At 40.8% G+C, this 23,628-nt stretch overlaps 2 protein-coding genes and 1 long non-coding RNA gene across 4 annotated transcripts in view; 2 read left to right on the forward strand and 1 right to left on the reverse strand.

Annotated features, from left to right (window-relative positions):
* Positions 1-1,449: 1,449 nt before the first annotated feature.
* On the reverse strand, positions 1,450-4,290 carry LOC105457330 (guanine nucleotide-binding protein-like 3 homolog). 2 transcript variants are annotated; one of them, XM_011701936.1, is made up of 8 exons: positions 4,163-4,290; positions 3,808-3,912; positions 3,344-3,711; positions 2,868-3,255; positions 2,302-2,653; positions 2,000-2,222; positions 1,736-1,907; positions 1,450-1,644 (listed from the first exon to the last, which is right to left on the reverse strand). In XM_011701936.1, exons 1-8 carry the CDS (start codon positions 4,173-4,175, stop codon positions 1,553-1,555), a joined length of 1,713 nt encoding a protein of 570 aa, XP_011700238.1. In that variant the 5' UTR covers positions 4,176-4,290; the 3' UTR covers positions 1,450-1,552. The 2 variants fall into 2 exon arrangements, with proteins under 2 accessions (XP_011700238.1, XP_011700239.1); XM_011701937.1 differs by having other exon boundaries at positions 4,080-4,172.
* Positions 4,291-6,510: 2,220 nt separating this feature from the next.
* On the forward strand, positions 6,511-11,927 carry LOC105457331. Its single transcript, XR_975377.1, has 2 exons — positions 6,511-7,490; positions 11,665-11,927. It is a non-coding gene; the product is annotated as an uncharacterized LOC105457331 (long non-coding RNA).
* A 638-nt stretch (positions 11,928-12,565) lies between these two features.
* LOC105457332 overlaps positions 12,566-23,628 on the forward strand; it is a 27,673-nt gene continuing 16,610 nt past the window's right edge. The window contains exon 1 of the mRNA XM_011701939.1: positions 12,566-13,903. Coding sequence (XP_011700241.1) covers positions 12,566-13,903 — 1,338 coding nt within the window. The remainder of the gene's footprint in view (positions 13,904-23,628) is intronic.

Below are 23,628 nucleotides of genomic sequence, written 5' to 3' on the forward strand. Positions count from 1 at the left end.
AATATAGTTATTTTGTAACAAAAAATGTTTTATATTATAATAAAAATATTAAAATATGTTTTGTATTATAAACACGATCAGTATATAATTTATTTTACGACACATTATCCATGAATTGTGTAAATTGTTGAATCTCATCTTACATAAATCCCTTTTTTCCTTCTTTTTTTTTAAACAGGATACACGTCGCGATGCAACTCGAACTCGTAGAATCCTCCGACAACAGATTTTTCACGATAATCCTCCAGTAGATACGTCACGGGACTTGTTTACTACACTTTAACGATTCTAAACACTTCCGCGGTCCAATTTAGCGTATAACCTGTCTCGAAGGTTGTCTTGAATTTACTCATGCATACCAATTCACCCACTTTGAAAAGTAACGGGAAAAAAATTGGCTAAAAGGTAAGAAAAATGGCGGAAAAAATCTGGATCAGAATCCGCTTTGTATCCCTACTTTCATTCCAATTAATGTATGTCACGGTGACATACTTATAAAGAATATCGAGCAATTTGCGATAGAAATTAAAAGATTTATCTCAAGTTACAAAATTAAGTAAAACTTGTAACTTTTACGTGTCGCCCACCGGATCATAATAATTTACAACATTTTACTCATGATCTTAAACGGTTTGGAATTAATACCAGGGAAATATTCATTTCCGTCCTTGTCCAGGAAGTTAGAAAAATTTCTCGTCAGGAGCTCTTCGAATCCCGCATCTGCTGCTAATTTCTGCGAAATCGTCGATAAGAACACCGAGACTGTCGCCGGGATTCCGTACATAGGACCGATAAGATTCCTAGAATGAGATTTACATATTAATAAATAAACTTGAAACTGATCAACATGAGAGCTGAAATAAGGTTTTTTTTTCATCCATCCAGAAAATTTCCAAAAATTTTAAAGAATTTTTACACTTAGGAAATTTGCTAGGACTCAACGTCCGCTATTTTATAAAGCATTTCTAGAACTCAATTTTGATTTTCTTAGTTATCAAAAGGAATGTTCAAGCTTTAATTTGAGCTTAGGTTCATCTCAATACGATAATTTTTCATAGAGTTACCGCTATTGAAAGATATTAAAAATTTAAGCTAAAATTTAGGTATCCGGTTTTTTTGCAGGTGAGTGTATATATATATATATATATATGTATATAAATGTAGACATACATTCACAGAGTAAAATCTAGAAAAAATTAGTGCTATAAATATGTGTAACGAAAAAAAGAATCGATACAAACATTTTAAGTATAGGAATCGTGCCCGTTAGGCACCATCGTGCTGAAACGACTCTTCTGATTGCGAGCGGTATGTCCTCCGAAAATTCCGGCAGGGCTTGCTGCAGTAATATTAGATATTATTAATTATAATGTGTCCGTTGAACCTGGGAGGCAAGTTGTAATAAAGCATCGCCGGTCCATGGTTCCTATACTTAAAATACTCGTATTCTTTTTTTCATCACACAAATTTATGGCACTTAATTCTTCATCACCCTGTATATATGTATACACACGCATATACGTTCATGGCATATGGAAAAAGTATTGATGGCCTATGTATTTGTGAAATCCGTATTGAAGTCATAATCATCGGAAGTAAGTTTAAATCCTTCAAGCTGTCCCGCTAGCTTGGTAGCTACTTTTTCTGGAAATTAGAAATTTTAGACGATTTAAAAAAAAATTAGATATCATTATCTTTTACTTAATCTTTTTTCTCATTTATTTTATTATTATACCTCTTTTCAATCGATCTTTTTTTTCCTTCTTGAACTGAAGTTTCTTGAGCTTGTTCAATTTCTGATTGCCTTCTATCTCGAAAAGTGGATCTGGTTTCTTTTTTCTCTCAGCAGGCGCATCCTTCTTCGTGTTTTCCAACTTCTTTTTTAATTTCTTCTGCACTTTGTATTCCTGCGACAACATATCGACCAAATATTGCATATTACAAAAAATGTTCATGCGCGCACAGTTTTCGATAAATTTCCAACATATTTGCGTCTCACCGTTTCCTTTTGCATCTCGATCTCCATTGCCGCCGTGACGGGTCCTGTGCTATTGATCAACACGGGATCTGTGGTGGGGTCACTCGCAGAATCCGTCGCGAAATTGTCGAGCATCATTTTTTCTTCCGCAGCGAAACTTTCGATGTCGAATTCTTTAGCCATTTGACTGACTATCTCGGCGGATATGAGACTTTCCGATTGTTCAGGCGGCACTGTATAATATCTAACAAAAATATTATAAATGTTAGAAAGTAGAATTCGTCGTATTGTGCAAAGATCCGGAATAGTGTAGCAAAACAAACCTGATTTTTCCAGAATTCCAATCCTCAATAACGCCGCGCGCGGCAGCAGCCGCGTCAGGCACTCCACCTTTCCTATACTTTCCCATTCGTGCTGCTTTCATTGCGAAAAATTCATCCGGCGTCGAAAAATCTTGCATATTGTACAACTCCATTAGCTGCGGTCGCGAAACTCTTTTCAAAATCGCAGTCGCTGGCGCAAAAGGATCTTTCAATGCTTGGATTTTCACTGCATTTTTCAGAGCTACAGACGTGTCATCAGAATTCTCATCCGAATTAGCAAATACTATGCCAGGTGAGTCCAATAATTTTATCTTAGAATCTAAATGAACAACTTGCATCGTTTTTGTTACTCCTGAAATTAGAAAAAAAAAGAAACTGTTAAGTATGTGTATATAATAAAACTAACACGACTAAAATATAATTAATACTTATTGTTATTGCATAAATGTTTCATTAATTACAAATTATTTTATAAAACAATTTTTTAAAAATTAAGAAAAAATAGATTCGAAAATACAAAAACGAATGACATGACTGATGAGAGCTAATAACAAATAATTAAATACCTGGTGTATTTCCCACATTGCACGCCTTGTTACGTTTCAAAGAATTAATAACGCTAGACTTTCCTACGTTTGGCAAACCAACGACACCCACTCGAATACTTGTCTTTACATTGTCACTGTTTCTGCAATAATTTCCGAGTAGCGACAGAAGCAATTCCGCTCCGAAGCAAGTGTTACTCTGTATCATGGATTCCCTTTTCTTTCCTAATTTTCTTCTACCTAATCGATTCGCTTGATTCTGCGTGGACGATTTAAATGCCACAGCAGGTAAACTGACCCTCAAATATTTTAGCCATTGATCTAAATTTTCCCTGGGAATCAAATCAGCCTTGTTCAGAACCAACACCAGCCTCTTGTTTCCCCTGGCAGATAGGACTGCTTCCTCTACCTGTAACCAGATATCAATAAGATATTATGTATATGTATTTGTAATACATATACATGTATATTTTAAGTGAAAGCTTTCTGAAACTTGCCTCTTTGCAGCGCGTTCCCAATGGATCACGAGCGTCCACAACCTCGAGAATGACGTCGGCTGCATCCAGCACCTTCTTGAATTCCTTATAATAAGCTTTCAGTGAATTTTCTTCCTTGGCGACGGCGTTTTTCACTCGACCATGGGCAGAATCTACTTCCATGGGATTATGCGCCAACTGCTTGTTCTGCGCCTGATTAACCAGTCCCTGGAGGCCAACCTTGGTGAGCTCCTCGCGTTTTCTCTCGCGCGCCGCTTCCTTCTGCTTCTGTTTTTCCTCCTGCTGCTGCTTCCTCATTGCTTCTATTTCTTTCAATATATCTTCTTTAAACGGACACTGGTTCGGCACTTCCACTAACTTGGATTTTTCTGAATAAAAGTAAAATATTATGCTTATCAAACCGAATATTATAAATACAAATGTGTGTGTGTATATGTACATGTTTGACAAATTGGAGCACTGACTTTTAGAATGCTTCTTGGCCTCTTTCTTCATTTTTCGATTGTGCTCGCGGACCCTTTTCTCGATCTTGTATCTCCTTGCGGCCGGCATGCGCTTGCTCTGCTTATCTGCATTCGCAATGATATTAAAATAAGATTATTTTTTAGGAAAACTAATGTAATAAACAAAAATAACAATAATACGCATGATAATGTCCATATTTCATTAATTAATATTAACTATAAAGAAATGTAAATGGACTGTATTAACTAAACAATTCTATATCACACATAACCTAATACATGTAATATAACTTGTCTCAGTTTTCCATAAAGTTCTCATAACTCCGAATTTTTGATGATACATTAATACACTTACTGCGAAACTTCATGTTTGCTGATAATTTAAAACAATTTCACTAAATTATCGCGATATTTTCACGATAATGGATATTTTCACACCACAACCACGTGTATTCAATCGAATCGAGTGGAGTGAACGCTGTTGAGAGGAACCTGGACATGCGCACTGAAACAAGCACTAATAGGGACACCATTCGTGTATTTCATCGTAATAAATTTACTAGAATAAGTTACTAAATCAGTGGAATTTTGTGTTCAAATAACATGAAACAAAATAGTAATATTATAATATTCTAACAAAATTTCGTTATCGTTGCAAGAAATTTTTAAAATTTCCAGCCTTCAGTTTCGTAATTTTAATTACAAAATACATATATCTAATTCAAAACAAAATATCCAATCGATTATATTCGATATTTTAAATTATCTTTTCGTGTAATGATTTCGAGTGATTTCAATTAATTTGATTAATCACTAATGACAAAATCACTGATTAATTCAATTAACAGAATTGCTTCCACTAAAGTTTTTAATTATACAATTAATCCCTAATCAAATATATTTTTCTTCTCAAACAACAACAAAATTATTAATTTTGTCATGTATATATATATATTTATTTATATATATCACAAGATTAAAAATGATGTCAAATTAATTACTAATTTAAGTTATAATGAGAGTTACGATTGAATTAGTCACTCGATCTCGAGACGATTCGATTCGTCCGGTAGAATCGATTACAACAAAATTTCCAACTATATAAATTTTTTTTTTCATTTTTTAAAATTGCAATTAATAATTAATGACTCTATCCAAATTAACAAAATACTATATATTATAAAGTTGAATGTAAATATTATTTGATAAGTTAATTGCCGATTAAGTCAATCATCGCAATCGCGCGGAGGTCGGACGGTGAAAGGCACACGCATATATGAGGATGCGCGCATTCTCACACTTTCATCTTATTTTACAAGTGGCGTTCGTTCGACGTGGTATAGAGACAAGGCCGTTCAGACGGCTGCCACGCGAGACGAAATAGAAATTTCCGTAAATTAATTTCACGCGCGTCCCGCGAAACGTCCCTCGAAATCGCGAGAGAGTGATACAGTTTTCTCCTCTGTATCCCGATTCCCACGCCGTGTTGTTCTGTGAAGCGAAAACGGGCTGTGATCGGAATTCGTCGGTTTTTCAACGAAAAGTAAACAATAATTTTAAAAAAGCGCCGATTTGAATTTGCCTCGCGAAATAAAATGAAATACCGCGGTCTGTGAATTAAAAACCGCGACACCCATGGCAAAATTCACGAAAGGCGAGCGACGTATAGTATAAATATTTGTTCGCGATTTTGCCGAATTATGAACTTCTCCTGATCCGCAATATGTGTTTTACATATATTTTAGCGCGATTGAACCACCGACGAAATACTATTAAAAACTGTCGCTATTCTATGGATAAATTTTCGTGACCATCAAAGCGAGCCCGAGAGGCCCGAAGATAATTGAAAAGAGTCGATGTTATCGATTATTGATATAATATCATTGAATTTGTATAAATTTGCGATTGTTAATATAAATATTTGAATAATGCAATCTTGATTTTTTTTATTAATGCTTTATAAGTAAGTATATAATGCTGTAATATTATATATATATATATATATATATATATATATATATTACCGCAAAATTATAATATTTTTTACTGCTATATCATCTTAATGAATAATCAAACACGGATAGTAATTATGAAAATACAATTTTAAATAAAATTAACTATACTAGCAAGTGATAAATACATGTACATGTTTAAAAAACATAATTGAGATCATTGATCTAATAATTAAATCATAAAATTAATATTAAATTTTGATTAATTGCTTTAATTTTAACAATCACGTTAACTCCTATAAGATTGTCGGTCTTTAATAATATCTCGCATAAACAAAAAGTGTGCGAAACATTTTCACCCCGATCAGTTGTGTATCTTGGACAATAAATTAGGTACAGAAAATTACAAAAGTGAGCAAATTCACTGGAATATTTTTAATTTCATTGGCCGATATTTCATGAATTTGTTCATTTTTTTTGTAGTTTTTTTTCACCTCGTTTAAAGATACACAATCGACCCTTTGAAAGGTAGAGATACGTATTTGAAAACGGCGCGCTTTCGATCGACAAAATCGCGAGCCCCCAGCATGGAGAAGGGGTGGGGGGAGGCGGCGGGGCGGGCGATAGTTGGAGGGGGGAAACGGCCCCGGACTCGGGCTCTCGCCGAACGGTGGCGTTCGCGCATCGCGCATCCGCGCCGCGCCGCGACGACTCATTCCCGTAATGGCCGCCGTCTGGCGTTGTCAGTGAGTGTGCGGGTGCCCGTCGCGAGAGTAGCTGCGTTGCGTCTCGGGAAGAGGCTGCTGCTGCCGCTGCGTCCCCCGTCTTGTCAGCGGTGGATCGCGAACCCCGAGATCTCGCGCGCGTGCGAGGGAGCGGACGGCGCCGACGTGCGAGGCGTGCGAGGACGGTGTTTCGTTAAACGGCGCGTCGCGTCGCGTCACGAGTTTTTTTTCTCTTCCTCCCTCCCCCTCCTCCCCCCGCGCATCACGCCGGCGGTGATTTAAAAACGAAGCGACTGCATATTTCGTGTATGTACAGGTAGATATAGAAGTGTGTTGTGCTTGTACTACACCCCACCATCACACCCTTCCTCCGCCGCGTCCCGCGCCTCCTCCCGAGAGTCTGTTTACCCGGGGCGCGCGACCGTGTCGAGTGTCAGCGACCCGCCGCCGACCGCCGTCCGAAAATCCGCGACGGCGCGCTTCCGGTTAGGTCCGTGTGTGTCTACCTGGTCGCGTCCGCGTATATGACGCGGACGCCGATGCACGCAAACTGCTGTCGGCCGCCGGGCTGTCTCTCTCCCTCTCTTCCTCTCTTCCTCACTCGCAGCCGAGAGATGGTAAACACGTCGAGTGACAGCGTGCGCGAGTGAGAGGAAAGAGTTTCGACTCGTCCGGCCGAGGGGCGAGAATCGGGGATCTGCGAGGGAAGGAGCGTCCGGTAGGACCGCGGCCGGCCAGCACGGGCCCCGAATTCTTCCTCACGTGGTTCAAGGCCGTCTAAAAGCGTCCGGACGTCACGAGTGCTTGCTCGCCCGCTCGCTCGCTTGCGCGCGTGCTTGTGACGACGCGCTTTTTCCACCGGCGAGGCGACGCCGCGCGAGAGAGCTGTCAGAGCGTCGCCGAGACTTTTCCCCGTTCCTTCCCGCCCGGGATATCGGACTACGAAAGCCTCGAAGTTCGTAACTCGTGTCCTCGAGCGGCGACGACGACCAAAACTCGATGCACCGTAAGTATCCGTTTGATCTCTTCAGCTCGCTAACGTCATGTGATTTGGAAGTTGCGTACAGAATAAAACGAAATCCATTGTATTTCCGATTAATGTTTGTATAAAATATCACATGTCAATCTATATTTTGCCGATTGATATCTGAAAGGTGTTTAAGTGCCGATTTACACTTGGCCGATTAATATTTTTCAACGATGGGCGATCGACGTTTCCACCGTTTCTTTCGTGAGCAAAAGAAGTCCATTTGTGGAAAATTTATTCTCCTTGCGTCTACTTCTATACCGATGTGGATTAACTTTAATCTCGGTTTAGCTTACTTTCTGTCTCTTTCCAGCTCGAAGAATTAGGAGAAGCGAAAAGAGTAAATTAAGCCGAGATTAAAGTCAATCTACATCGGTAGAGATTGACCGGACATCAGTCCGCGACGGCGAAGCCGCCGCTCGCTTGCAGTACGCTCTGCCTATACGTTTCGACACATCGTTGAAAGAGGAATATATCCCCTCGTTTAATCCTTCCCGCGGAACGGTGGAAACGTTATTGACGTATCTCTGGACGTTTCCGCTGATTTCTTCATTCGTCGCAACTTTCCAACTTTCTACATCACTCGTTAGTACATCGTTCTAACTAGGCCCCCCCCGGAATTAAAATGATATTTTAGAGTCCGTTTCTAAGTTGATTGGAGAACACGATTTTACGTTATTGTTATTGTTTAGCATTCCTCGAGGCTTACGAAGCTCGCGTTAAGCGTTGTTTATCGTCTAATTGCACAGGAATGACTGGTCGTTTTTCAAACTGGACTTTCAAGAAAGTAGTTAACGTTTTCTTCGCGATGTAATGACGAATTAATTGCGAATTTTAAAACGAAAATTTCCCATTTGGAGATGCAAAAGCGACAACATAACATTCCTTACGTACGTTACGTTGTCGCGATACCACAGTCACTACAAATGTATCGCCGCGGGAGGAGGAGGGGCTGTAATAATGAATCACATTTTTACTGTCATGGATTTCACGAATCGTTTTAGATCGATAAAATCGCGTGGCATAAATTGGCCGCATAGATTTCGCTGACGCGATACAATGTTCCGAGCTCGTGTGCAAATCGCGCGGATTGTTGCACGTTTCGAGGATTTGTGCAGCATAAGAATGTCACAAAATTAACTACCGATGTCTCGCAGCACACAACTATTTAACATCGTCGTGCAATGTGACACGCGACAAATGTAAAATTAATATCACGTGATAGCGTAACGAGGTAACGACGAAGGTAAAGAAGTAGCTACAAGGATGGACGGTAATTTTCCTTATGATAATTAACGGTCGTGTGCTATGCGAGCACTACCGGTTTCCGCGACCGAGAGCTCGTCGCGTGATTTTCCGATGTACGACGTTAATTAAAATCGGCGCGAATATCGCCACGAAAGCCCCGCGCTATTTCCGTTGCTTATTGAAGCTATACCCGTTCGCGAATCGTATGACAGTTGCTTTTGAATGCGACATCGGCTCGCAGAAATCACTCCGCCTTTGTCGCGTCCTAAAACGGATTACACCTGTACATACGTTTTGCACGGCCGAGTATTGGACCGAGTCGATACGAGCGCGTCACGTGGATCCACGATACCTTGTACATATACACATACATACATACGTACGTACGTGACTGTCTCGTAATCGTGCAATGTGACAATGCGGTAAAAACGCGTCACGTAAGTGCCTCGGCGCATTCGACCTTATCGAACACTTGACTGTCAAAAGCTAATCGCACTTGTGCGACGTTGACTTTGGCCCCGTCGGGTGAAAGGAAGATTTCACGATTTGTTACTTAATTGCCACGAGTAATAAACACGAAGTATTTAATAAAGCAAACAACACGCGAAATACTCACGGCGGTAAGTCGTATATATACTATAAAAACGCAAATAGAAAAAAAATTATTTGTTCTCCAGACAACTTTAAATGGACTTTGATAAAAATCTAACTCATTTTTTTATTGTTGAACAATACGATATGATTCACTCTATAAGTACTAACAATAATAGAACTTTAACCTTAAAGTTCTAAAAGAAACTTTTCAGAAATGCAATATTTAGTTATATAAGATTTCGAGAGAGAAGAAATTTGACAAATGTATTTCATTTAACCGAGATACACTTTAATGAAAATTTGTTATCCAATTTATCAAGTACGTTATTATCGAATCCTACTTTAAAAGTTCAATTATTTTGATTTTTTTTTCAATTTAATTTTTAAATTTAAGTTTTTAAATTTTTATAAACTGTCAGAAAGCTACAACTAATTTTAAGTAATGGTTTTTTTTTTAAGGTACGATCAATTCCTAAGGTATGCAAAATCGTTCTTGAACATCACTGACGCGTGTATGCAAAAACAATTTGCAACGTCATTGACGTAGGCGCAAAAAGAAAATAAACATCTACCACTGCGACGTAACAGACTGATTAAACATTTTTTTTCGTCGCTGAGAATTCCAACAAGAATATTTCAGCAGATACCTACGTTTCGAAATTTTGTTCGCTTTATTCGATCTGCTCTTTTGCACTCCCAAGATTTCCAACGATATTATAGAAATCTCCGAATCTCCTATACCCACGTGTGATTCAGTAGTAATAGTCGAATTCGAATTCATGAATCTAATAGCCGTTTTCATTGAAAACGTTTTTACGCACAAAAACATTTATTTCTCCTGACGCACGAGAGATTGGCATGTTCTGCTCGTAATCTGCTGCAAAATGCGTTGCTTGATAAATGAAAAACAGTTCTTTATAACCAGCTTACAGTTTACTCTTCTCCCCGTTACTCTCCGCGATTTCTCCGGCAGGTCTGAGATGTATATCCGCGAAAATACGGTGAAAATATCCCGATGTCAATCTACGAACGGCAATCCACGGCGATGTTCGTTACGTGTGAAAATGTGATTATTTGCCAGTCGAGGGGGAAAATCGATTTCAGTTATTCAGTGATTTATAGCTCTTAGAGACTGCGTGCTGCGTCACGATTTGCCTCCAAATTGCGCAGACCCGTTACCACCTCGGGGTGACTTGTGTGTGCATCTTGCCTCGGCGTAATCTTCGTCGTCATTAAATGAAACTGTGTGATTAAGTGAAATATTCTGGATGTATCACGCAAGTTTCGAAAAACTATTACGCGTAGAGATGGTCCCTCTGCTTCGCACAGTTTCTCTAATATTATTAATGATTAAAGTCAAATTGTTTTATACTTTTTATAATTTAATACTTTTGCGATATTTATAGCCTTATTTGATTAGAATGTATTTTGCGATTAAATGAAATATTCTGCACTGCACAAATTTCCAGAGCTATTTATTACGCGTTTCTAATTCGGTTTTTCAAATTAATGATTAAACAGTATCTCTATTATTAATAATCAAAGTCAAAACCGTTTTATGCTTTTACTATTTTTGCGATATTTGGTTTTATTTACTTAGCTGTATCTAAAATCGTCACTGTAATCAATTTAGCATTCCAAAATTAAAAGTTATTCTCACACGAAGTTTCAAGAAGTGGTAAATTATGTATGTTGTTGCAAACAAGAGCTAATTTTACTTACTTATTTCTGATGCCGAAAGCAAGTTGGAAACAAGATGTTACAGGTTATTATTACATATATGATCGTACGTAATTATGAAACCATTATTTAAATTAAATTAATTAACTAGTTTAAAAGGATTCGAAGATTTTATTCTGGTTATGCTTTTTGAAAATTCAGAAAAGGAAAGATTTTGTATTAAGTATCTTTAAAAAAATGTCTGTATACTTTTTTAAGATATATCGAAGAGCACTAAAAAACACTTTAAAAATATCGACTTCTAATGGCTTATGATACGTTCATTTCTACTAATGTAATAAATTAACCTTAATCTCGGTTTAACTCCTCTCGCTAATTTTTTTTTAATTCTTGGAACTGAAAAAAGATAAAAAGTAAGTTAACCGCGATTTAAGTTAACCTACCATGGCAGAAATGATAAAAAAAAAGTTAAAAAGCCTGCAAGATTAACGTCAGAGAGAACGTATCTTGTAGACATTCAGGAATGTGTGTACTTAAACTGGCGCGTATTTACGTTCTTCTCGTTACGTCAAACGTTCGTCGAAATTTTCGACACTCGCCGAATCACCTGTCGGGTGCGATTTTATTTCAGGAAGATCTGAGTCAGCCGACGAGGAGTCGTCCGTCCGCTGGCGACGAGGGGAGAACCGTGCCAAGTTCCGGTACCGCGCTCTTCCTACGTTTCGCTTCGAATCCGTGACGTTATCCCATAGGCCGCCCTGCGCGGGGATAGATAACGTCCATCTGTGAGCCACCGACTGTGATTTCAACGTGTGACGCCACTGCCAAAAAGGAAAAACAAACTAGCGTCGATTGCGAAAAACTTGCGTCTCCGCTTCCTTCGCCTTCCAAAAATCTGTTCTTCGTCGAAGACGAGCGTCTTCCACCGGTGTATTGTACCAGAGAAAACGCACGATTTTTGCCGTCGTCTTGCTCCGAGATACCCTATGTCTTCCTACGAGTTCCAATGCCCTTGACCGGCGAAGCAAACGGATCCTTGACTTCCTCGAGCTTCTTTTAAAGAAAGCTCGAAAGCACGAAGGAGAAAAGGGGGAGGATCGATACCTTGTGCCCGATCAAGGCGCCTACGATATCGAGTGCTCCGAGAATGTTCCTTGACTAACGAGCCGCAAACCGCGATTCGTTGACTGCATCACGTTAATCCGCATCGTATTCGAAGGCAAAGTTGCACATCGGCAAAACGGAGGGTGCCTTGCCGTCATCGCTATCATCGCCTGACATTCGAAACATTATTCAAAACATCGTGGGGGATCGTCGCGGTTCGAGCAGCCACTAGTTCGAGCAGCATCCCCACAAAGGACGACCCAGTCCTCGTACGTCGCGGGCCACGGCAGGACGACGCCGTGACGATCGTCGGGAGGCGCGTCATCGAGCCGGGCCGCGCGTGTGATGCGGCGCAGGCAGAGCTGCCGCCGCCACTGTCGTCGTCTCGCGTCAGCTTGCGCGACCGCCTCGTCGCAATAACGGCGAAGATGTTCGGGAAAGTGCCGCCGTCGAACACGCCGGGTCCGCCTAATAATAACGGCGGCCATCAAGCGTCAGCCAAGTCGTGCACCGGCAGGCCGGCGACGGCGTCGTGTCTGCCGTGCTTCTCGGTGGATGAGACGCCAATAGTGAGCGCCGACGACAAGGTGAGACCTTGGCGACCGACGAAGGACAACGGCGACGATTTACCCGCCGTGGTCTCCGAGGCGCCAAGCAACTCCCTGCAACCGCCCGCCAGCTTGATGATGGACGCCACATCCCTCGCGATGGAGGAGCTGCCTAGACCCTGCCGGATCGACAAAACGACGACGACCACCACGACGACAACGACGACCTGCGCATCCGTTTGTTCCAAGACTCCGGTCAAGTATTCGCCGAAGGAAAACTCGTCGCAAGTCGGCAGGAATCACGCCAACGCGATGCAGAAGTGTCCCTCCGGTCAGAACTGCTTGAATTACGCGAAGACCGGTGGCGTCGGTAGGTCGCGACGACCCCAGTCCACCTCGACCGCGAGGAATCTTAACGTCGAGTCGTGTACGAGAGACTACAAGACCGCGAAGAAGATTGTTGCCGTTAATCGAGAGCCTCCGAGCGGTAAGGAGCTGCAGCATCAGGCGACGTGTAACGAGCAGCAGTTGAAGTGCTTGCAGGGATACGCCCCGTCGGGCGGTACGGTCGCTGCCAAATTATCCTCCGCGAGGTCTTCCGAGACGATCCACGCGTCGCTGCCGGGCGGAAAGAGATCCAGCGACGAGGACCTCCTCCCGACGGACACGTGCGCGAATTACTTCGCGAACGGCGCGTCTAACGTGCCGGTGGTAGTGAACGAGCAGTTGCACGCGCATCAGAAGCCGGCGATTCCGAAGACGGTCAGCGAGGACGTCAAGGACGCCGGCGCCGGCGACTCCGCCGCGACCGTCGCCACCGCGCCACCCTGCGAGGATGACGCCTGCGACAGCGATTTCTCCACCTCGACACCGTCCAGTGACTGGACGAGGATCAGCAGCGACGCGCTGCAGCAGAGCTGCGCGAACTGCCTGCCGCAGGATCTGCCGACGGAGCTGCAGTCGTCCACCTCGCCGAGGAGTTACAAGGAGCTCAAGGAGAAGTGCCGCGACTCCCTTTGGCGGCCCACGGAGATGGCGGAGAGCGGCGCGGTGCACGGACTGACGGTGTGCTCGGGCGAGACGTTTCAGGACTCGAGCTCGAAGAGACGCACCGGTGCGTCCTGCCAGGCGCTCAGGCACGCCGTCGCCTCGCTGAACCGCCTGGATGACTTCTACATGGAGAAGATCGGCGCGGGTTTCTTCTCGGAGGTTTACAAGGTAAGACGATATTTGATCGAAAGAGAGTATTACGATGAAATATATTATACATGGAAAGAAGGATTTTGCTGGAAGGTCTAAAAATTTTGCTGAATGCAGATCTAAAAATAATTCTTATTATAGAACCATCAAAATAATTTCGTTGGAAAGTCAAACTGATTGCTGGAATATCAAAAAGTTTTATAGCAATGCTTATCATTTTTTGAATTTCCAGCAAAATTATTTTCAGATCCAAATTTTTTGACCTTCCCAGTAAAATTATTCTTTCCGTAGGGGAAAAATGGAAATTAGTGATTTCGTGCAAAAGAAATATTAAGCATTTGGAACACATTATCGGCGAAATATTCCTGTGATTCCATGCGAACACGTGTAAAGCATATTATATGTCTCGAATATAACAATAGTACGTTGTTCAAAATTAATATAATAAGCGATTTATGCTTTATTGATAGAACAAAAAATCTGGACGTTCGATGCCGTTCGCCTGTCGGGGGATGCAATCAGATTTCAAGATACGCGTTTGATCGCGTCGGAGGAGGCTCGTTAGAAAGTTTTTCTCCCGCGTATGGCAATGCGCTTCCTCTCGATTCTCGCCATTGTTCGTGAAACAACAATCGCGAACTCGATGCGGACGCTCGCCGCCGTATCTCGCCGTGTGGAATGCGCTATCTTTCGCAGATTAATATCTCGATGGAGATTAGATACGGCTACCCGCCGGCACGAACGCGTATAGCCTGAAAATTAATTCCACTCGGTAATCACGCGGTCGCTCGTCGGTAACGAGCGATCAGAAGACGTCGGGGGGGTTTTTTTTTTATCTGTTATCCCGGCGCAATTTTCCGGGAACGCGTTTGCCGCGCTTCGAACCCTCGCTCTCGGTATATACGGACTTGTCGGAAGAAATCTCCGCCTTTTCCTCGGTCTTCGAGCCATTAGATTCTATCGATTACCCCGCGAAAGACGCGGACGACGCTGCGGAAGAGGGTATTTTTCATTCGCGATTCAGTGATTCTGAGACGTATGAGCGATATGCAGCTCCGCGAGGCCAGCGCGATAAAGATAACATTTATCGCATAAATAGCGAAGGGGGAAAAGGAAAATGTTCCATCGAATATTTTACACGTAATCTTGAATAAATCGAAGGTACACAAGACAATCCACTTTTTTACCCGTCACGTTCATGAAATTCTTATACACCAGTCGCTCTCACGAAAAGTAAGAAACTACCTGCATGGTAGAATTTTTCATTGGCAAGACGGCGATTCTACGTTTTATGCCGTTCCAAGTTGTATAGCAGCGACGATATCTTTCGAGAACTGAAAATATTTCGAGCGAAGCGGACTATTTGGACGATGTGCAGCACTTGCTACAATACATTTTCCTATAAAATTTCATGGTCGCGCACTGTACATATGTATAACATGACAATTTACGTTTTTTGCGGTGTTGCGACTTAAGAATAGTGTCGTGGTGGCTTACGTAAATCATTGTGTTTATTCGCAGCGGGCAGGAGCACGTAGAATTATCGTGGAGCCTCATCCTTGACTTCATTTTTCTCGACAGATATCAGGAGTCCGTAAAGATTACCCGCTTTAACAGACTTTTTAATTGCTATTTGGGATGGGAATTGTAGGGATAAGAAATGCACATTTGACATAAAAAATATTTTTGTCACATTGCAAAATTATCACATTGTCACATTGTTGTTCAAATGACTATGATGTTTGTAATTTTTTTTAATTACACAAATTTTTTAACAGTACATTTCCTGAGATTTTCCATGATTTTGTCACAGTATGTAAATGATTAAATTGATCGATTTACTTTACCCCTTTATCCCTCTCTTTTTTAAGTATAATATATAATGTAGTATATATTTAAATAGTAGAAATTAAATTGCCGGTAGTTCTAATGTTAAATGAAAGTTATGAAAGTTACATGAAAAAATTACATTCTCGAAATAATTCCTGAACGGAACAAAACGATATGAAATTGTATATATATATATAGAAGTAAACAGATGTGCAACTAGAGATTGCGGCAATTGGAATTAGCAAGCGGAAGAGTCTCGTAAGCACGAAATGGACGTAAATAAATTGTATCGCTTTATTCTATCGCGCTTATTATCGTAACGGTGAATCGGCGAGAGACGGGTATGTTGATTTGAGATAGAGTCGTGTAGCAATTTTGCGGAAATTGATCGAAATTCGCTGTTGAGCGCGCGACGTGCCGCATTCTGCGTCCTGCGGAGAGATTTATGCACACGTCTCCCCCTTTCCCCCCCTCCCTCTCTCTCTCTCTCTCTGATGTGTCTCTTCTTCTCTCTATCGATCTAACTTCACCGCGTGCAAGTGGTAAAAGTGGCCGGAAAGCTGCCCCAGTTCCGCGATATTCATTCCATGCGGCCCGCAATTTTGCGCATTTGCCGGCCCGCGATCGTGGCAGATGCGCTCGCCTCGCGGTGACGGCTGCGCTGGACTACCTCTACCTACCTACCTATACCTACCTACCTTACACCACAAGTCAGCCGGGACCTTGAGAAGTATGCCGCGGCTTCTCCGACGTGGATAGGCGCGTTATAAATAGGTCAACAGGAAATTGAGCACGCTCCGTAGTGACTGCGGTGATTCCTCCGACGCAGCGGTGCGCAAACCTCGGACTTCGTGCGATTACGTGGCCCTTTGGACGCTTCCCCGTCACGATGAGTAGTTTGCAGGAAATTGGGGCATTTTTATTTTATTTTATTTTATTTTTATTTATTACCGGTTCTCTTCTACACGTTCTACATATTCGCGCCGAAAGTCAGCCGGATTAAATTAATTTTAATAACTAAAGATGACTGTCTACATACATCTTTCTCTTTTCCTCTTCCCCTCTCTCTCTCTCTCTCTCTCTCTTTCTCTCTCTCGCACTTTCACGAGCTTCAATTTCGAGCTCCGCGGAATAATACCGACCGCGTGCTCTTTCTCTCGTCTTTCCTCCGTTTTGCCTCCGGCAAGGATAATATTTTTCTGTTCCGCCAGATGTTGGATAGCGCACCTCTGCTTGAGCGCATTAGCGAGACTCCCGTTTAAAAATAAACTCGTGCTTCTCGATGTTATCGGTGGATAGAATCAATCCTGTCGTTTGTGCCGTAGGTCAAATTCTGCTTGCAATCTCCTTTCGAATATGACTAATATTATTAATCGGAAGGATGAGTAATGGGTTGGGTGAGTCAGAGGCTGTCATATTTCCGCTGATATAATTGCTCTCGATTTATTATGCTGGCATGCATTTCGGTCACATCATGTAATCGTGTAATAATTTCAAGCTAAACAAACATCAAAATTTGATAAGAATGTCATAGCGCGAATTGGAATATTTTTTTGATCAGTTAATTATTTTAACAATTTATAATAAAAGATGTAAAATCGAAAGCCTAATAATTAATCTTGTAGTAAAAGAAAGTAATAAGAAATCACAATAATTAAATTTAAAAATTTGAATTTAATTGATCAAAAATCAAAATAAAATATATAAAAAGGAAAAATTATTTATTAATTTTACATCTTTTTTTTTATTACAAGTTTATTGTCGAGATCTACTTTATATAACGGGAAATTTGTGAAGACAGGCAAATTGTGGGAATCTCGAGATGGAAAATTATTATAATTATAATAAAATGAAAACATTTCGGAAAATTTCGAAAGTTAATCGCATCCGAGATAGGATCACCAGGGGCTCAGAGGTCGTGCATTCTTGGCACGATAGGGCAATTGCCGTGCCAAGAGTTTTGAGCAAGTACATCAATTTCCTAGCCGGGCACGCGGTCGCATGCTCCTTAAACGCCAGCTGCGAACAAACTTGCAGCTCACAAAATCCGAGCAGTTCGTTTGATCCCAAGCCTAAAAGTAGGATTATCGCCAAAATCAGAATTAGAATTGGTGGAAAATGAGATGTTTATATTTTTGAAGATCTTCTATGTATAGATTTATATATATAAGAAACTTGAGAGAAAGAGGTAAAGGTGACTCGAGTATATTCTCCGCCCGAATAAAATATAAGACATCGCGATGAAAATAGCGTCCGAGAAAGTTTTCGGGGAATGCGGCACCAGGATTTAAAGATTTAAACAATCACTTATTTAAGTATACACTGTACGAATTCCGATATAGGATATCTGGCATTTAGATTATAAATTTATAAATAAAACGATCATAAAATGACCATTATTTATCCAAAATTATAGATATATTAGATATGCGGTATCTATACATACGTATCTCTATCTCTCAATCTTCGCATGCTCAAGTTAATCGATTTAGCTGCCGTTTTGTGCAAGATTCCGCGATTTCTCGGAAGAATGATGAAATTGCAGAATTTGGAGTAACGTCAAAAGTCACGTAACGCGATCATTACTGTTGTTCTCACGATTAAATTGTTGTAAATAAGTGAAAGTTGCGAAATAGTTTTCTAAGTTTGTCGGTAAATAGAAATTTATAGCTCTTAAACTTTGCAGACAATTGAGTAATGATATTTGCGTGTCTTTACGATCACATTTAGACATTCGCGTGGTTTAAAATTAACGTTTATGCACGGAAAGAATTTTCTTTTAAAATTTACCCTGAAAATCATGTTAATTGTGAGACAATATAGTATTTAGGTAAATTTTACTGTGCACTACAATAAATTTTACTGCGAAATCTTATTGTAGTGCACAGTAAAATTTGCCTAAATACTATATTGTCCTATAATTAACATGATTTGCAGGGTAAATTAAAAAAAAATTCTCTCCGTGTGGTATATTATATTTTAAATCAAAGATATCTATCGAAAATTAGCTATATTGGAAGTGTACGATGGAAGTTTATTAGGGATATGTTAACGCTAGAAATTAATATCAATAATGAAGATAATGAAGAGGATAGTATTTTTTATTTTCTTATGCAAACTCTTCGATTGGGAAATTTGAAGCGCAAGTGAGCAAGTTGGCATTGACAATTATGCACATTTTAACGATCGGCAGGATGGCCAAGGCCAGTGATAAGTCGCGATAAACAACGATAAACGATAAATATTGTACTTGTCGAGCACTTGTTTTATTGACGTCGACATACGCAGAGAGATAATCGATAACTAATTTTTAAATTGCTTTTGTTTGATTCTCAGGTACAGATTTCTTGTGATTAACGTAATCTATTACTTTAAAATGATTCCAAGTAATAAAAAAAAATTGAGAAACGAGTCTCTCTCTCTCCGTAGCGAATGAAAACTGCAGAACGCGAACTGGCGATATTCACGGAGGACTCGAACAAGATAACAGGAAAGGATCAAGCGAAAGATGCGGGGGATCTATTTTTAACTGCGCCGAGCTTCCATATGCGTGGTCGTGTCTCAGCGTATCGCGACGAATCATAATGCATGTATCACGACGAATGAGAAGTACGAGCTTCAGTCTTTTCAGCAGAGTATCGAGCCAAGTTTGCGTGGCACATGTTAGAGCAGTTTTGCAGACGTTATATCAACACTTCTCATCCTGACTAATTTGTAGAATGTACGTTACATCATTTTAAACATTGCCAAATGTAATTCTCACTTTAATTTTGACTTTAAAGTTTTCAATACTTACACGGAAAGAACAATTTTGCTGAATCCAGATCTGAAAGTAATTCTTGTGCGAAAGTCAAAATGATTGCTAGAATATCAAAATGTTTTATAGCAATACTTATCAGTTTTAACATTTCAACAAATTATTTTGATGATTCAACAAAAAATTATTTTCAGATCTGGATTCAGCAAAATTTTTAGACCTTTTAACAAAATCGTTCTTTCCGTGTATATATATATAATTTATACTTTTTAATATCTAATATAAAAAGATGATATGAAAATCATGTTGCTTCTCTTTGGGCAGTTTGTAGACATACATATTGAAACGTTATTTTTATATTGATGACATACTCCTTAGGTGAATACTTGAAATCGATCTTTGTTTAACGGAAAGAAAGTCGGATAAACTTTGTTGTAACTTTAAACCTTTTCCAACGTAATACATCTAGATAATATCTTGGTAACTAAATCTCGAAATTAAATTAAATTTAAATTTTGCGTGAAGTAAATTGAAATTGTGCCAAGATTAAGCTCTCGCTATTTGCGTCTTTGGACCTTTATTCGCGAAAAATTTTCTATTTTTAATATCTCATAACTTAAAAAAATTCTATTATTATAAGACCCGGTTGATCTGGTATATGAACGAGGCATTCCGTGTGACATAAAATGCGTGAAATATCCCCCCTATGGGTGGGTGTATCGGCCTCTTGCCGGTCAGCAGGCCGATTTACAAAATGCAAAGCCGTATTGTACATTTGCGGCGTGCGACCGCAGTTCGAAGTTTCGTGTCGCGTCGATCGAAGGACGCAATTCTGTGAAACGAACGGTCCCCGGCTTTCTTATCTTTTTTTCCCCATTAACCGCGATGTGCTCGCATGAATATTGCATAAGGTGCATCCGAAGGCGCACATTCCGTCGTCGACCGTCGTTCGCTTATCGCGCGCCGCCACCGCCGCGATTTCGGCCCCCGGGATCGTCTCGTGCAATTGTGCATTACGCAACCAGTCCGTTGCGAAATTGTCGTTGTTGCGAGGAAACGAGGTGGTGCCTTCCTCGCTCGAACGAGTCTCTCTCTCTCTCTCTCTCTCTCTCTCTCTCTCTCTCTCTCGCGAGAGGCCCGTTGAGAGAAACGAGTCTTACGAGATATACCTACGTTCTTAGCAATGTTCCGCGCGAGGAGGTGGAGCAGCAGCTCTCTTCCTCTCGTTTGTTCTCCCGCCGTTCATTCCACCTACACGCGCGTTCTCATCCTCCCTGCTGGCTCAAGTCCTTTGATGCGGGTCGCCCCGCAGACTGGATAGAATTTCCCTTCACCGAATGGCCCTCTCTCCACCGGTATCCTCACACCGTTCGTTACGTGTTCCATTACGGCTCTCGTTCTCCTCTCGGGCAGGCTTGATGGAAAAAAAAGGGAGTAATCACGAAATTAGGGCTTATCTATTTCGATGAATGAGAATCTAATGCGTTCTGGATGTGTGTCAGTCTCGTGTGACTCTTCGCCGCAACATTCAGCTGAAACTTTCCAAGCTCGACGCTTTATTTCTGTCATTATTACCGCGAAGTTATTTTATTAAATGCTTGAAGCAAGATTGCTTTTTCAGCAGAGCAAAATTTTTTCATTCATTCGCTCGCTGAGGAAAAAAAGATAATTCATCGAGAAATTCGTGAATAGCTATTATGAGGAAGCGGTTGCTTCGTTCTCGCGTCGCTTTTGCCGCGTGCGACTGTCGCGTATACGATCGTGATTTCGCGCCGGCGGCGGCATTAATCCTCGATCGGGCGAAAGTCGACGGCGAGGAGATCGGAAGGAATCCCCCGTTCGAATTCTCTTTAATCGCGCTTCGCCACCGGCACCGCGGACAAATCGCCGCGTCGCCGCGGAATGCAATTATTATCCACGTCCGGTAAAATCCCGTCCCGCCGCGCGGAGCGGCTTCTACGAGCTCGGTATATGCGCGAGCGAACGACAGCGAGCCCGGTCCGCTTGCCTCGTAGTGAAAACGCAGTGAATTATCGATAATGACACGCATAATGGTTATAGCACGCGATTATACTGGCCGATGCTCGGGACAGTCCGGCGGACATGGCAAGAGAGCCGGCTAAGAATGAACGCTCCACCGAGCGTGCACGTGATGGTCGCGGACCGCGCGGGACTCGCGGAACATCGCGGACGTCGCCGATGATGATTCCGATATACGCGGAGTGTGTCTCGCGAGTAATAGGCGAAAGTCCAGCTCGCGCTGGACTACAACGCGATCCAAAGTCTCATGGAAAATATCTGGAAAGATCTGGAAAATATTAATCCCTCATCAGTTAATAATTTCTACGAATTCCCGAAACGGTCGTATATCTCATTCATTCCTGCGACAAATTCGCAAAATCACAGCTGGGATTTCATGCAATTTATTTGTTTGCCCTCCGAGCGTTGGGAATTTCCGTCGAAATCTCAATTGTCATTTATTTGCTTTTGGCAACTCGTACGTAAAGAACAGAGAGAGAGAGAGAAAGAGCGAAGCAAAAGTGGGGAAATTTTCCGATGGAAAACAGATATGCTTAGTATAGATATTTTGTTATGGGAAATCGATTTTTATTGCAGAAAAATCTCAACGGGGATTTGAGAGATATATGATTATCTGAATTGAAATACAGATTACGCGCGACACAGAACGCGTTGAAATTGTAGCAATTTCGACTTTATCGCGAATCGTCGAGGCAACGGTTTTCTAAGAGCGCCATTCGTGCAGCCGTTTGCCTGACCGTTCCAGCCGTTCGCATCGAAACGTTCGCCGCGCGTTCGCCATACGTAATCGCCGCTATGAAAATCACGATACACTTTGCGTTCTCCTAATTTCTCGCCTTATAATTAATTTGAAACACCTTGTGAAACCGTGAGTAAACGGAAAGTAGAAACTTCCTGAAAAGAAGCGTTATTTTAATTAGTTCCTTAGGGAAGCGAGATCGATCGATAGTACAATTATTTTTATCCGCAATCGTTAATATACCTATTGCTATTATTAAATTTGCAAATTATAATTAAATCTTCTAAATATTTTTGCTACATGTTTAATGTACCTCGGAAAATAATTCCTATATGGTTTTTAGAAAATATATGAAAATATATTTTTCTCAATGGAAAGTCGTTTGCTGGATCAATCGCGTGAACTGTCAACGTCGATCTTACGGTTAACTTTCGATAGAATTAATTGCAGCAGCAGTTATAATTTATGATTATAAGTATTACGACGTACCTCCGAATGGCCATGTGGAGCGGAAACTTTGTAAATGTCGTATTTCACGGAAATGACGATATTAATTGCGAACTCGCGTTCTTCCTAATTATAATTGACAGTAGGTAGACATTCCGGATGTTTTAATTACGAAAAAAATGAATTTCATCGACCGTGACTAAGGTGCCGAATTAACTGGCATCAATTAAAAAATATAAGTCGATAAAAGGCAACGGGCAGAATCACATCTCCTCCAGTTTCTCATCTAAAGAAAAATAAAATAACAAATTTTTTTTGCTGAAAACATTAAGTTCTTGAACAATCTAACATGCATCGGAAAGAACAATTTTGCTTGAATCCAGATCTGAAAATAATTTTTGTTCAATAATCAAAATAATTTTGTGCGAAAGTCAAAATGATTGCTTATAGAATATCAAAACATTTTATAGCAATGCTTGTCAGTTTTAACATTCCAACAAATTATTTTGATGATTCAACAAAAAATTATTTTCAGATCTGTATTTAGCAAAATTTTTGGACCTTTCCACAAAATCGTTCTTTCCGTGATAGAGTTGTGAAAGAAAGATCTTATCGTTTGTTATATTTATACCTTACAGTTTAATGCGAAATATCATTGCATATGTAATTTTACATAAAAAAGACGGGAAAAAAATTCCATTGCGCTTCTCAATCCATTCGACTCACTATATCCTTCCCTCGTACGGTAACTTTCGTTTCCATGCAAAACTATGCGCATTAATCACAATTCACAGGATTCTTGCCGCGCGGAAATATTGAAACGGTCCATATCGCGTGAATTTTAAATAAATAATTCACAGAGAATTGTTAACGGTTCCGACGTTTTAATCGAAGAACCGACGAAGAGAGATTCGGCTGGCATCACTCCCC

This window comes from Wasmannia auropunctata, unplaced genomic scaffold (genome assembly GCF_000956235.1).
Source record: "Wasmannia auropunctata unplaced genomic scaffold, wasmannia.A_1.0 LD335274.1, whole genome shotgun sequence".
Taxonomy (NCBI): Eukaryota; Metazoa; Arthropoda; class Insecta; order Hymenoptera; family Formicidae; genus Wasmannia; species Wasmannia auropunctata.